Source organism: Lonchura striata, chromosome 11 (assembly GCF_050655825.1).
Source record: "Lonchura striata isolate lonStrDom1 chromosome 11, ASM5065582v1, whole genome shotgun sequence".
Classification (NCBI taxonomy): Eukaryota; Metazoa; Chordata; class Aves; order Passeriformes; family Estrildidae; genus Lonchura; species Lonchura striata.
In genome coordinates this window covers 8,256,593-8,270,156 of record NC_140713.1, presented here as the reverse complement: position 1 = coordinate 8,270,156, position 13,564 = coordinate 8,256,593, and the positions used below count along the sequence as shown (strand labels likewise).

At 39.5% G+C, this 13,564-nt stretch overlaps 1 protein-coding gene across 3 annotated transcripts in view; it reads left to right on the top strand.

The window, feature by feature from the left end:
* The window catches only part of CDH8 (cadherin 8), a 159,758-nt gene that overhangs the window by 15,941 nt on the left and 130,253 nt on the right, over positions 1–13,564 (top strand). The window contains exons 2-3 of one of the 3 annotated variants that reach the window (XM_085589455.1): positions 36–126; positions 220–481. The exons of 1 other annotated variant lie outside the window; for it this stretch is intronic. In XM_085589455.1, the coding sequence (XP_085445581.1) occupies positions 116–126; positions 220–481 (273 nt within the window). In that variant the 5' untranslated portion in view covers positions 36–115. Of the gene's footprint in view, positions 1–35; positions 131–219; positions 482–13,564 lie in introns of all 3 variants that reach the window. One more of the 3 variants, XM_085589456.1, reaches the window with a different exon arrangement.

The following is a 13,564-nucleotide window of genomic DNA, read 5'->3' as shown; positions in this document are numbered from 1 at the left end:
TGATTTGAACTTTCTTTTTTTCTTTCCCCCACCAGGAATCTTTAATGACTGGAAAACTCAATGGATCATGTTTTTCTCATCTGAGCTATTTTTACATTGACTGTGCTGTAAACACATGGAGGAGCTGTAAGTAAATGTTCTGTACTGCGTGATGAATTGGATTGCTACAGTCTGGAGGAAAGCAAAATAATAATTTCATTTCTGTGGTGATTTGCCTAGTTGTGGTACAATGCCAGAAAGACTAACGGAGATGCTTATGGATACGTGGACTCCATTAATAATATTATGGATTACTGTCCTTCCTTCCATTTATATGGCTCCAATGAATCAATCTCAAGTACTACCAAGTGGATCCAGTACAGGACTAAAAAGGCTAAATGAAGAACAAAGAATTTTGCACCGTTCCAAGAGAGGCTGGGTTTGGAATCAAATGTTTGTATTGGAAGAATTTTCTGGACCTGAACCAATCCTAGTTGGCCGGGTAAGACAAGATTTGGGATTTTTTTTCTCTGAATGTATAAATGTGTGACATGAGAAGGTCCTCAGTCATTCAGACTCTTCTAAGGAATTTCAGACTGAGGTGCTTTGTGATTCCAAAATAATTCTCTTAATATCCATAGATTTGTGCTTTAAATATACCAGACTGTAAGGACATGATTTCCTAGTTGGCTAACTTGTTATTTCCAACCAAAATATGCATATGTCATTTGTCAAAAAGCCCCACAAGCGTGATCACATCCTTTCTTTTGTATCATTAGTCAACACTCCTCACCTCTGTCAGCTGAATTTTACCAAAGCAGCTCTTTGCAATATGGTCTTGTGCATTCCTAAAGGTTGTTACACCTATAGGTCATTGTATAGGTCATACAGTCTGATGAATCAAAGTGTTTATGCTCTGAGGATTTTTAAAAAACAAGAACCAAAAAGGAAAGTGAGGACTGTACAACAAAGGTCCTAGTTTATATGGAGGTCTATGCACACATATGGAATAACATTATTGCTGCAGATTTTGTAATTTAATGTCAAAGTTAGGAAGATAACACAGGGCAAATTATCATCTTTTTCAGTGTCACAGCTTTTCTGCTGCCCTGAAGCTTTGCTTGTTGCCATGCATTAGTTTATTCTGTAGCTCAGGGTGTTACCTCCAGTCAGTGAATCAGCCTTGCACTTGTATGAGCCATCTGTATCCATCAGGGTTGAATTGCCATCAGAATTATTCTTAGAAAAGAATGATCTGTTCATAAATGCATGTTTGGCAATGAGCAGGTATAAATACCTTAATTGTTTATCACTAAAGTTCAATTCCCACTGAACAACAAAGTGCATTATAGTCTTACTAGCTGGCTACTGAGGTTGAGTAAAAAAAAAATTCTAGACAAACTATGGATAAGAGTTAATTTCATGGTAATCTTGGAATTTCCATGGATAAATGAATAGCATATAGTATAATATATAATATAGGGACTGTCAACAGCTCTATTCAGTTATTGAAGAGAACAGAGATCAAGTGCATTTCCAAATCTTCCCTAGTGCAGCCACTTTCCAGGTGAGACTCAAGGTCAGAAGGTGTAATGAGCTTTCTATCCAGGGACTTTTGGTGCTGTGTCAATTTACATTTATATCAGGATTTTGGTATCTGTTCTCATTTGTTTCTCTGGGGTTAGTAACGTATTTCAGTTTCACAGAGACAGCAATGTTCATATTTCACATCTTAAAATGTTTTATTCAACCCATTCTTTCTGGATTTTTTTAGTTGAGCTTTTAAAATTATTTTGAGTAGCTGGGAAGAATCCTGGGTTTGTACTTCGTGTTATTTTGATTTTCAGGGTATATCCAGGTCTAAATATTTCTACTATTTTAAGGGTTTTTTTTGGTGGTTATAATATCCTGAATTGTTTGAGTCATTGGTGAATAGAAGTGGGTAGGTTAAACTAAGCCAAACCAAGGAAGACATTATCCCATTTTCTTCTGGCATTTTAAATAGAATTAGCTAAAATGCTGTGATAATCTATTTGTTGAGACTGCTGCATAATTAAAACACTGCACGTTATAGACGGAAATGAGCAAGAAGCAGAATTTGTTCCCATAGGGAAGAATTTTTGGTTTATTCATTAGAACAACATAGAATATTTTTGGAATTCTCTCTATTTTTTCTCCCTCTCCAGAAAAATCATCCATATTTCTGACTTATTTTTCTTTCCCAAGGCTTGTGAGTACTGAGAGTGCTCTCAGGCTGGTGTGCAGCCAGTGGGAGCAGAGGTACTCCATAGCTTTCAGAGCTGCTTTTAATCCTTCCTGACTGGAAAGCAGAGACTCCCTCAATTATACTTCTTGGCAATCCTTCCCAAAACTTAAGGGTGTACAGAAAGTCACAAGAAAAATGCTTTCTTTTTCCGTGAAGTTGGGCTGTGGTTTGTCCTCTGTCACCCTCATTGGTTTCTTATCCACTGTGCATTTTAAAAATAACCTCCTTTTCAGAACTCGCAGTGGATTTGCACATACCTGGTTCCTCCTCCTGGCTTTTCCACTTACACTCTTCATCCACCTTCTGAGGTTTTCCCCTGCCAAAGGGTTTGAACACCTGGGGTATCTCCTTCATTCTGGGACTTTATTGACTATTTTTGCTGCCCTATGATTTACCTCGATTTTCTTTTTTCCTATTTTGCCAGACTTTGAATGAAGGACACTCAGTAAAACAGGATATAGAGAGTGCAGAGAGGCTTAACGTTGTGGAGAGAGTGATATTAAATGTCTGCCCCATTTTTGCTGCATTTTCTGGATGTAAATGTACTTTTATCCTGTTACAGAGCCAGTATTGCTTGCTCTGTGAAAGTTTCTCTGTGTTGAAAGTTCTAGTACAATCTTCAAACAAATCTTTTATTTGGTGGTTAATCACTTCAAAGAAAACATTCTAGAAGCAAATCTAATAATGTAGATCTTTGTTGCAATTTTTGCCTCTACGCTGTTGTAGAGTGTACCTGGTGCTTTTCATAGTCATGTGTGTTTTGTACAAACATTTAATTAGGTGCTTTGGAGAATAAATACAAAAATAAGTTTTGCACAAACAGAAACAATACACACACAAGCAAAATTTGTTTTATGTTTTCAAATGGACCTTTAAAACCCACTGAAAATTCAGCTCTTAAGAACTGCTGAGAATAGAACTGATACTTAAATAATGTTTTTTGTGTTAGTGGGTGGAAAGGCACTGAGTAGAAACATTTGGTTCTAATGGAATTGATGGAATTTATCAGCAAAATAAAACTGAAAACAGATTAATTTTATAGGGTACAAATCACTTTGCAAATAAAAGCCTGAATGCAGAGTCTTCGAGTTCCTCCTGTTGGTTAAAAGGGTCTCATACCAAAGTTTGTGAAGTACAGGGAAATGTAGCAAGACAGGATTGCAGAGGTCTGTAGTATCTTTTATTAAACTGCTCAGTTTTTCCAGGGGAAACAGCTTCCAGACCTAAAGACTCTTCTCTGGAGTTTTAAGTGGTGCAAAGCAACTGCACACACTTCAGAGGTGCTTCTTCATTGCTTTTCTGCATGGATATAGAGTAATAAATGCATTCCCAGTGTATTTGCTCTAATAAATGAAATAAACTGGGGTGAGACTAATAAGAGGAATTAATGTGAACACCTTTTAAAATGATGTGTCTTTCTTCAATGGCTCGAGTAAAGGACTGGAGCAAATATTTTGCTTTCATTCTTGAACCTCTTAGGATGAATTTGAGCAATATGCACTTTTGATGCCAATTTTTGTTATTATGTTTGGTAGGATCAAGCTCAAAGTGAGCAACTCTACCCAAGTTCACACATCTGCAAAGAAGTGCTTTCTGAATTTATGAGATTTCCTATTAAAAGCCACAAATATTCTAGGTTTTAACTTACTTTTTTAGGGTTATATTCAGATGACATTTATTTTGCCACATGGCATTTTCATAGAATCATGGAATAGAATATCCTGTATTGGAAAGGATCCATCAGGATCATCCAGTCCAGCTCCTGTCCCAGATGCCCAGCAATCCCTCCTGTGCATCCCTGGCAGCCTCGGGGCTGTGCCCATTCCCTGGGGAGCCTGGGCAATGCCAGCACCTCTGGGGGAAGCAGAACCTTTCTCTGATTTTCAGCATAGCCATCCCCTGGCACAGCTTCATGCTCTGTGTCCCTCCTTTGGACATTCTCTAATAGCTTTATATCATTCTTATTCAAGTAAGTCCCATATTATTTTGATCTGCACATGTGAAAATGTATGTGTGCATTTTGAGAAACCTGCAAGGTAACCTTTTTTGTGTTCATGCAACACACGTCAAATGAGTTTGGGTTTATTCCCAGCAATAGAATACCGAGTGACAGATTTGCAAATACCCTTTTGTACTTCATTCCTTTTTTTTCCCCTTCACTCACAGAAGCAGGTACATACTTTGCAAAGCTTCTGTGTCTCTTTTAGAAGCCTCCCCATCCTGCACGGTGCTGTCAGCAGCTAGCAGCCTCCCTGTGGCTGACAACCTCATTCAAGTGTAGAGTGATATGTCTTGTGACACTGCATGCTGTCCCTGTGGACTTGATTAGTTGGGTAGAACTTCCACTTGCTATACCCTGCTGCATCTTCTTCATCTCCTCTGCATGCTCGTACAGCACCACGGCAGATGTGCTGTGAAATCTGGGCTCCAGCAAATGCCACTGTTCTTTCACAGGAGACAGCCTCTGAATTCACAATGACATAGGTAATAAAGTGAAAGAGCATTAGGAAGCTGCTTTTGGGGTACTGCAGCTCCTGTTTTATGGAACATGTGTTGTTCGTGATGCTTTAAACGGGTTAGGACCTGGTTTAATAGATGTAAGCAAAACTCTGGGATTAATGTAATAGCAGTTGTTTTTAGTTAGACTTGTAGAATGTGCTCAGTTAGAAGGGATGCACAAGGATCATCCAAGTGCACCTTATCCCTGCCCAGAGCCCCCAACAATCCCCCCTGGGCATCCCTGGCAGTGCTGTCCAAACACTCCTGCAGCTCTGGCAGCCTCGGGGCCGTGCCCATTCCCTGGGAGCCTGGGCAGTGCCAGCACCCTCCTGTGTCATCTCTCCAGCTTCTTGTTCCAGCCTGTCCATACACCCAGGGTGCTCCATCCATGGTGCAGAATCTGTCACTTGTTTGGCTTTGTTTAACCTCATGAAGCATGGAGAGAAGGAAAGAGGCAATAAAGGCCACAAGAGTTGTTTGTTTGTGTTTATGTTCTCTCTCTTACTGATAAAATAATCCAAATTTAGGTCCAGACACAAAATTCCACCAGCAGTCACTCAGGTTGATGCTGTCTGTGTCACACCACTCCACTGTCCAGGTTGTCTCAGAACCTCCCCTAGACTTTTTGGATTTCCTTGTTTCCAGTCCCAAAAAAATTGATTGCCTGTTTTGTGTTTGAGGAGAGATTTGGGAAGTGAGTGTGGCAGGGAAGAGCAGCCCCTGTGGCACATCTGTGCCTGGTCCAGGGCTTTGGAGAAGGTGCTCTGAAAATCCTGGATGGGAGGAAAGCAGTGAGACTGTACTGGTGAGGCTCAGCAAGCATGGCCAGGCTGTGGTGAGCTCAGGGAGGTTTTCCACCCGTGCCTGCTTTGTGTCTTTGCATTCTGTTCAATGCAGATTTTCTTGCATGGTTTGTGGGATGAGGGAACTGGGCAACTTTTGCTGTTTGGCGCAACAGAGATTTTCCCCTTGATGTTTGGGGCTTGGGTTCAGGGCTGTAGAGGAGAAACAATTTTCCTGTAGGAGGAGCAGTGGAGAGGCGTCCTGTTCTCACATCAAGTGCTTCAGGCTGAGCTGCTGTAAAACCCCAACCTGGAAATGCAGAGAGCACTTACAAACATCTTGGAGCTGTATGTTCTACATTATCCATGCAATCTACATTATCTGTGCAATCCTTGATTTCTTCACCAACATGCATTTTCTACCTTCACCAGGAAATGGTAAATAAAATATTACTGTTTAAAATCATGGCTAGTTCTGTTGAAGCACAAGTGATGCAAAAAGGTGAAATAAATAAGGTTTTAGTGAAACAAGTTCCTTCCTCACATTTTGCTTTTCATTCCTGCCCTGAGCTTGTGATTATGATGGCTGCCTGAAAATACTGTTGTACTCAAGTGATGCAAACCAGAAATGTATATAACTAAGGCTTGCAGTATTTTGAGGAATTCATTAAATGCTGTTTCCCCTGAGTGAAAAAATCCTTGTGACTTGTAGAAGTAGCAGTGTCCTGGCATGTTTCATAGGATACAGCATAATCCTACATTAATGCTTTGGTAAAGTTTTCACAGAACAGCAATCGCAACACCATTTAAAATAGATTCTAATATTTTTTTTCTAATACACACTTGTATGTTTTTCTATGATTTAAATGCATGCCATAAAATATTCAGTATCTGAAATGCTGCAAAGTCAACATTGCCTTCTGAGCCTTAGATTTTTGTTGTTATTTTGCAACCATAATTACACACTAGTTTCCCTGCTAAAGTTTAATAAATTCCCAGAAGCTGAAATGTGTCAATTATTTTGTTACTGTGTTCTTTATGAAAAATACAAATTCCCCCTGCCTTTTGTGTGCTTGAAAGGGAAGAGGTGACTGTGTACTGCACACACAAAATGCTCCAGTTTGCATAGTCTCAATCAGCTTAGTAAGCAGGAGTATAACTAGCTAAGAAAAACTCTCTGTAATTAAATGTTACTGCAAAGAAAATAAACATAGCAGACAACATTTTATAGAAGTCTGTTAATAGTCTTGGTTTTTAAAAAAAAAATATTCCTGAGCCTGCACAACTTTCATCTGTTTCTTTTTAACTGAGAACAAGTTCCAAGAAGAAATTTCAATATAAAGCATAAATTTAAACAAGAACAGTTTGACTGACCCAACAGTGTCCACATTTCCTACTACAGTGTAAAAAACATTTTTACTGATTTCTCTAAGATTTAAGAAAAAAGGCATCTCTCCAGACACTGAAAATCTCATTTCTGTATATTTCTGGGATTATTACTGAATGAAGTTGAACACTTTCATGCTCCTTCATCTCCAGCCCGGGGCATGATATAACCACAATTTAAGCATAGACACAACTTAAACCCCTTGAACATCAGCTATAGAACAGGACTGGTAATAACTTCAGAGAGGCATTTTATCAGTTAGTTATGAATCCAGCATCTTAAAGGGTCAAACTGCAAAACACAGGCACCTCCTCAGCTGCCTGTATTTTCTTTCATGGAGTAGGAAAACATCTATGATGTGAAGAATAAATTAAAAGTTGGGCAAGGGTTTTGCTGGTTTTGTTTGTTTATTTTTTGCTTTGTTCTCTTTGGGATTGGTGTTTTTTTAAAATTTCCTCTTTTTTTTTAATAAAAGGGATGGTATATGTTACTCTAGCATTATTCACTTAAATTTCTTGGTCATGTTTTTCTAGAACCACAAAAATTTCTGGTATTCTGAAAAAAGAGCAGCTAATATTGAACATTTTGTTTGTTTGTAAAGAATTAGAAGCTTGTGTGCTTTTCAATATATTGATCTGAAAACTTTATCTTCCTCTCAGTGAAACATTGTCCAAGTGTGCATGGAAAATGCTGAAGTGACACTATGAAAAATTGAGTTGAGCTTTCCCCATGATATTCTGACATGCTCTATGATTGTTTAGTCTTTCCAACATTGCTTCAGTAAATGGTTTTCAATTTCTACCTGTAGGGCCCACCCCTCGAGCTGTCAAGATGCTTCAGTTCCACTTGTCAATTTAACTACCAATTAGTGCCAATTGTGAGGGGAGCTTTTTGCTAAAAGTTTGTCCTTGCTGAACTTGACAAGCATATTTCCCATCCATCCATGAGCTCTCAGGTAGCTGTGGTTTCCCAAAAGTGCTGGGATGTGTCTTTCAACCAGTAAAGTGAAAGGGAAATTTTATTGTTCTCAGATCCAGATAGGATATTCCTCTACGTGCCATGGATTTGTGTAACAAAAACCTTAATTTTGTATTAAAAGGAGAAATTCCTTTGGTGGCTTCAGGCTTCCAGTAAGAGCTGTGGAGCTCAAGTGGGTGATGCCTCATGAACTCAGCCACACCTGAGAAAGGCTTTGTAGCTGCTGGGCAGCACTGTATTTTTAGGATGTAATAAATATACAATCACAGGAATCACAAGAAAAATAAGTTTTTGAGTGAAAATAATGAGAATGAGTTTGCATGAATCTTGTTTCTTGAAAGTTCTGGTTTAGAAGTTAGGTTTTCTTCCTATTCTGGTAAAGTCAAAGAAGAGAAAGGAAGCCATAATGTGTGTGGTGCAACAGACCAAGGAATTCAAAGCTGAGGATCTTTTGTTTGGTGTTTGGCTTTTTTTTTTTTTTTTTTTTTTTTTTGCTTTTTTTTTTTTTTTTTTTTTGACAAAGCCAGGAATGTTGATGTTGGACAATTTACAGTGTCGGTTTCATTACAGGAATAATTTGCTAAAATAAATATTTTAGGTAGTGTTTAAAGGTAACTGCTATTTGCAAGCAATGTGTGAGGCATGTAGAATTGTAAAATAAATGCAGATAATTTTCCTAAAGATATTTAGGCAAATATTAATATGTTTGAATAGCCTCTCGGTGATCCCCGAGGAACACCTGCAGTGATACAGCGTACTTCATAACTTTCCTTTTTTCCTGAGGACTCCCTATTAGTGTAAAAATTCCCCTGCAAGGATTTCTTTTAAAGCCTTTATTTTACAGCAGTCATGCCAGCAGCTAAGCAAAAGTGAGCGCAGCTCTCCCTGGAGACTGTCAATGGCATTCCTGAATTAACCGCAGGGATCATTAGGAGCCACAGAACACATCCCTTTCCTTGCTGCGGGCTCTGAGCTCAGCAGCTGCTTCCCGGGCAGCCCCTGGTGGGCAGAGGCAAAGCTGAGCTGGTTCCAGCCCGGGAAGGAGCTGGAAGAAAAGGCTGCTCCCAGAGCATCCCGCTAAAGGGCTCCGGGAAAGGCGCTCCCGAGCAGCGCCGGCGATCGCCGCTCCCATCCAGCAGCCGCGTCCGCACATTCTCCTTTCCCTGCGTGCGAGCGCTGCTGCCAGCGGGAAAAGGGGATTTTGGAACGGGCACTGTGGAAAAAGCCAATCGCTTGGTTTTGATTTCATGGCATTGCAGAGGTTTCTCAAGTGTTGTGAATTTGGTCGGTTCTGAATTGGGTCAGTTTCGCTCAATTGTTTTGGAAGCTTGAGGATGTAATTTGGACCCGAGTTCAATTTCATCACTCAAGCTGTCCATTGAGGGCATGATTGCACAGGGAGAGCCTTGCATGATTCTTCTATCAAGTGCACACACCTTCACAGAATCTCAGAATAATGAGGTTGGAAGAGACCTCGAAGATCATCAAGTCCAACCTATGCCCTAACACCACAACCAGACTATAGCACCAAGTGCCAGGTCCAGTCTTTTTTAAACATATCCAGAGATGGTGATTCCACCACCTCCCTAGGAAGACAATTCCAGTATTTTATTATTCTTTCAGTGAATTTTTTTTCCTAATATCCAACCTGAACCTTCCCTGACACAACCTGAAACTGTCCTCTGGTTCTGTCAGTGCTGCCCGGTGGAAGAGACCAACCCCACCTGTGCAACCTCCCTTCAGGAGCTGCAGAGAGCAATGGGGTCACCTCTGAGCCTCCTCTTCTCCAGGCTAAACACCCCCAACTCCCTCAAACATTCCTCGTCGGGCTTGTGTTCCAAGCAAAATTGCAAAAGCAACTCTGATGAATGCCAACCAAGGCTTCACCTGCTGCACCTTAACTGGCTGGGACAAATCCCAGAGGCCTAAAGGCTTTGCAGCTGTGGGAAACAGATGTTACTCATCTTACCAAATTCAAATTCAGCTGATTTGGGTATGTGCCAAAAAATTTTAAAAGTTTAATAATAATAAAATTGTTATAAAAATAATAATATAGTTAGAGTAATAAAGTTTAGAGTTAGGACAATTGCAAGACAATAAAAAGTAAAGAATTACGGACATCTGGATGCTTTCAGACACTAAGTTATGAAAAGCATGTCTTGTGAACAAAGGAATTACTTTTAAAACAATACACCTGTTGCATATTCATATATCCTTCATGGTTGTGCATACATTTTATTTAAAACAAGAAACTCTGTTGTGTGTCAGAAATTAGTTTCTTCTGATAAGAAGCCATAAATTCCTCTCCTTTGGAAGATTTAGGTGTTCTTTGAAGCAAGGATCTCATTCTTAAAAAGAAAAATCCCCCCACATACATAGTCTCTATTTTAACATTATGTTGGAACTTAAAACTATATTTAACACACTCTTTAAGAGAATTAATACAGTATAACTTTCCAACATTACACATATAACATTCATTGTAATATCTGCAAAAAGCCAAGCATAAAATATGCATTTTTCACAGGCACCCAGCTGTGCAGCACACGGGGCACAGAGGGGTTGAACCAAACCACACCTCTCAATCCCAATGTTTTCCAAGTCATCGTGCCACAGGCATCTTCAGGATCTATTTAACATTTTATTTTGCCATGTTGTACATCCAAGACAAGCAGTCAGGATTTTAAAACTAATGGGTAAAACCACTGTATGATTTTTTTTTAATTAGTTTGAGATAATTGGCAGCAGAATTGGTGCAGCATGAACCTGTGTATTAAAGCATGATGCAAAAGGTTCAGAATCTCCTAGTGCTCACCTCAGAGAGTTTATTAAAAATCTGCCATGTTTTTATAGAATAAAGCTTCTAAATGGAATTGCTGACATACTTGCTATTTTGCTATTCCCTTTTCAGTCTTATTTCCCTTTTTTAAATTTTAAATTACCTGTTTTTCAGGCCACCTGTTCTCTAATTATTATGCAGCCTATAGCATTTCACATAGACCACTGGCACACTTCGCAATTCCTGGTGCTGCCCTTCCATACTGACGAGAAAATACAATGTCCACAGGCAAAGGGAAAATGCTTGTGCTTCTTTCTTCACATAAAATCATCTGAAACAAGACGTAGTGCCAACACAATATTTCCAACTTGTTCATTTATTTCTGCTAATTAATGGGTCTTGATTATGCTGTTGGCTATCCCACATGAACTGACAGCAAGTGCTCTACAAGGACTTTTTATTGAGTTTTCATATGAAAAAATGGAAGTTATTTTAATAATTTAAATAATATACCAGGATTTTACTTGGTCTGTAAGACCAAACTGATATTTAAACTATGGGGTTTTTAAAAAAAACCCTCAATGTAAAACCGTTTTTTCAGCAATTTTTAAAAATGCACCCTCATCATGAGGACTGGTGCACTAAGAAGCAGTAATTGTGAAAATTCTTAATACTGCCATTTATATCAATAAATTTTGGCTAAAATTTTGAACCATTTTGTTGAATAGGAGACAATTCCTGTCTCAAAGCTGTTGCTGTCTAATTGAGATATGTAATTTATTAATAACTGAAATGAGATATAATAGGAAATATATGTATACTTCAATATGTTGGCCCAGTGGAGTTACCATAGCTCAAAAATAAAGAAAGAAAATGGACAACACTAAATTGTCAGGAAACATTAATCTTCTATTTCTGTGCAGAAAGCAATGGCACTGATCATTCCATTACATAATTATTTTGTAATTGATCTAAATTCTGCCCTTCCAAAAGACCACCTGCTTGTTCCTGCCTATCACTGGTAAGCCAAGGACTGCATGGAACTGAGCAGTCTAGATGCAAAACCAAATATTTGGGTTTTAAAGGGAATTTTTCAGTAGATGTTTCTATCTAAATCAAATGCACTCTGCACAAACCCTGTAGCAGGCAATTCTCTGTGGGGGACAGACTGATGGATAGTAAAGCAAAACTTTGCTCTGTCAGCCTGGAGGTCACCCCCAGGAGAGTAGGTTCATTGCAGTGCTTTGAATAGGGGATGAAATGCATGTGTTTTACACTCACAGAGTGAGAAAAACCATAGCATGGCTGAGGCACTATTTATCCCACAGACAACATCTATTCAGAAGCAGGAATACATCTGTGATTCTTGCTGAATAACTGGATAAGACAGGAGATGCTTTTCCAACTCTAAACCAGGCTCTGTTTTTCAGTTTCACTAGGCATCCAGTCCATCCTAATGTATTTGATGTAAAATCTAAAATACAGTTTATGCAGGGTCTGGTGAAGCCAGGGAGGTGAAACAAAGGGACCTGACTACAATGAGATGAAAAGTGGTGTGTGTGAGCAGGTTGGTAGGTGTGTAAGGGAATATTGAAGGGATTCCTGTTTAGGGGGACCACAATAACCAGAACAGCAGGGGTTTCATTAGGGAAACTCTGGCTCTTTCTGGCATGAATTAAATGTAGGAGAGCAAGAAAACTACAGCACTTGGGTGGCTTTCTTGTCAGGTAGAATGGCCACACTGAGTTCACCCCAAAGCTTCTCCAAAGGTGCAGGGACCCCTTCCCCTGCTCCAGGCTGCTCCAGCCCCAGTGTCCAACCTGGCCTTGGGCACTGCCAGGGATCCAGGGGCAGCCACAGCTGCTCTGGGCACCTGGGCCAGGGCTGCCCACCCTGCCAGGGAATAAATTTTTTCCTAATATGCAATCTAAACCTAAATCCATCAGTTTGAAGCCATTCCCCCTTGTCCTGTCTCTCCAGGCTCCTGTAAATAGTCTCTCCCCATCCTTCTTGTGGGCTTCCTTCAGGCACTGCAAGTCCATGTAGATTGACCCTTGTAATATTTGTGACCTTTCCTGTTCTTTTAAAAATGCTGCTGAACTTTTGTCTAGTGTCTGTGCTTCATCCTCAATGCAGCAGGATTGGGAGCTGAAAGGGAAAGAGGGAAAAAAAAGTGAATGCACTGAAGGTAATTTTGCACGTGGTACCATGGTCTGCTTTGCAATAAGAAAAGATTTGCAGCCACTCAGAAATCCTTTATTTTATAATCTCCCCTATTGATCACACCTGTATTGAAATCCTGAACGTGGGAGCTCAAACATTCTTTGCTTCTCAGAAATAATTGGGTTATCATTTATTTCATCAGAGTATCAAAAAGGGGTAATGAGACATCCTTTAATCTTTAAAAGTGTTTTGCCATTCTGTGCCTTACCAACAGAACACTGGTCTGGCTCCTTTGGAAGTGCAGATTGCTCATTAGGAATGCATGCAATGACATAATTTAAGAGAGGGAATGTTCATCCTGTGTATTTCTAAATCTCCACTATTTTCAATTGACTCTTCATATGAAACATTTCTTGTTAAGGCTGTTTGGAGAGGCATGAAGTGTTTTGTGTGCTAAATCAAAGCTGCTGTGGTTTCACTTATAGGAATTAATGATGGGCCATGTAAGTAGAAAAGGTATTGTTGTGTATGACCTGTCACAGCCAAACTGGGGAAAGGTTTGTCCTTGCTACTGTTCTGGCCTTTTATTACAAAGAGCAGGAAGAACAGTCAATAACCACTTATTAATGATTTTCTCTGTCCTTTATTGTAGCTTCAGGTACATTAGGCTCTCAGTAATTATCTCATTCATAATCCTCCATAACAAGTAATACTTTCTGCATCTTGTGAAG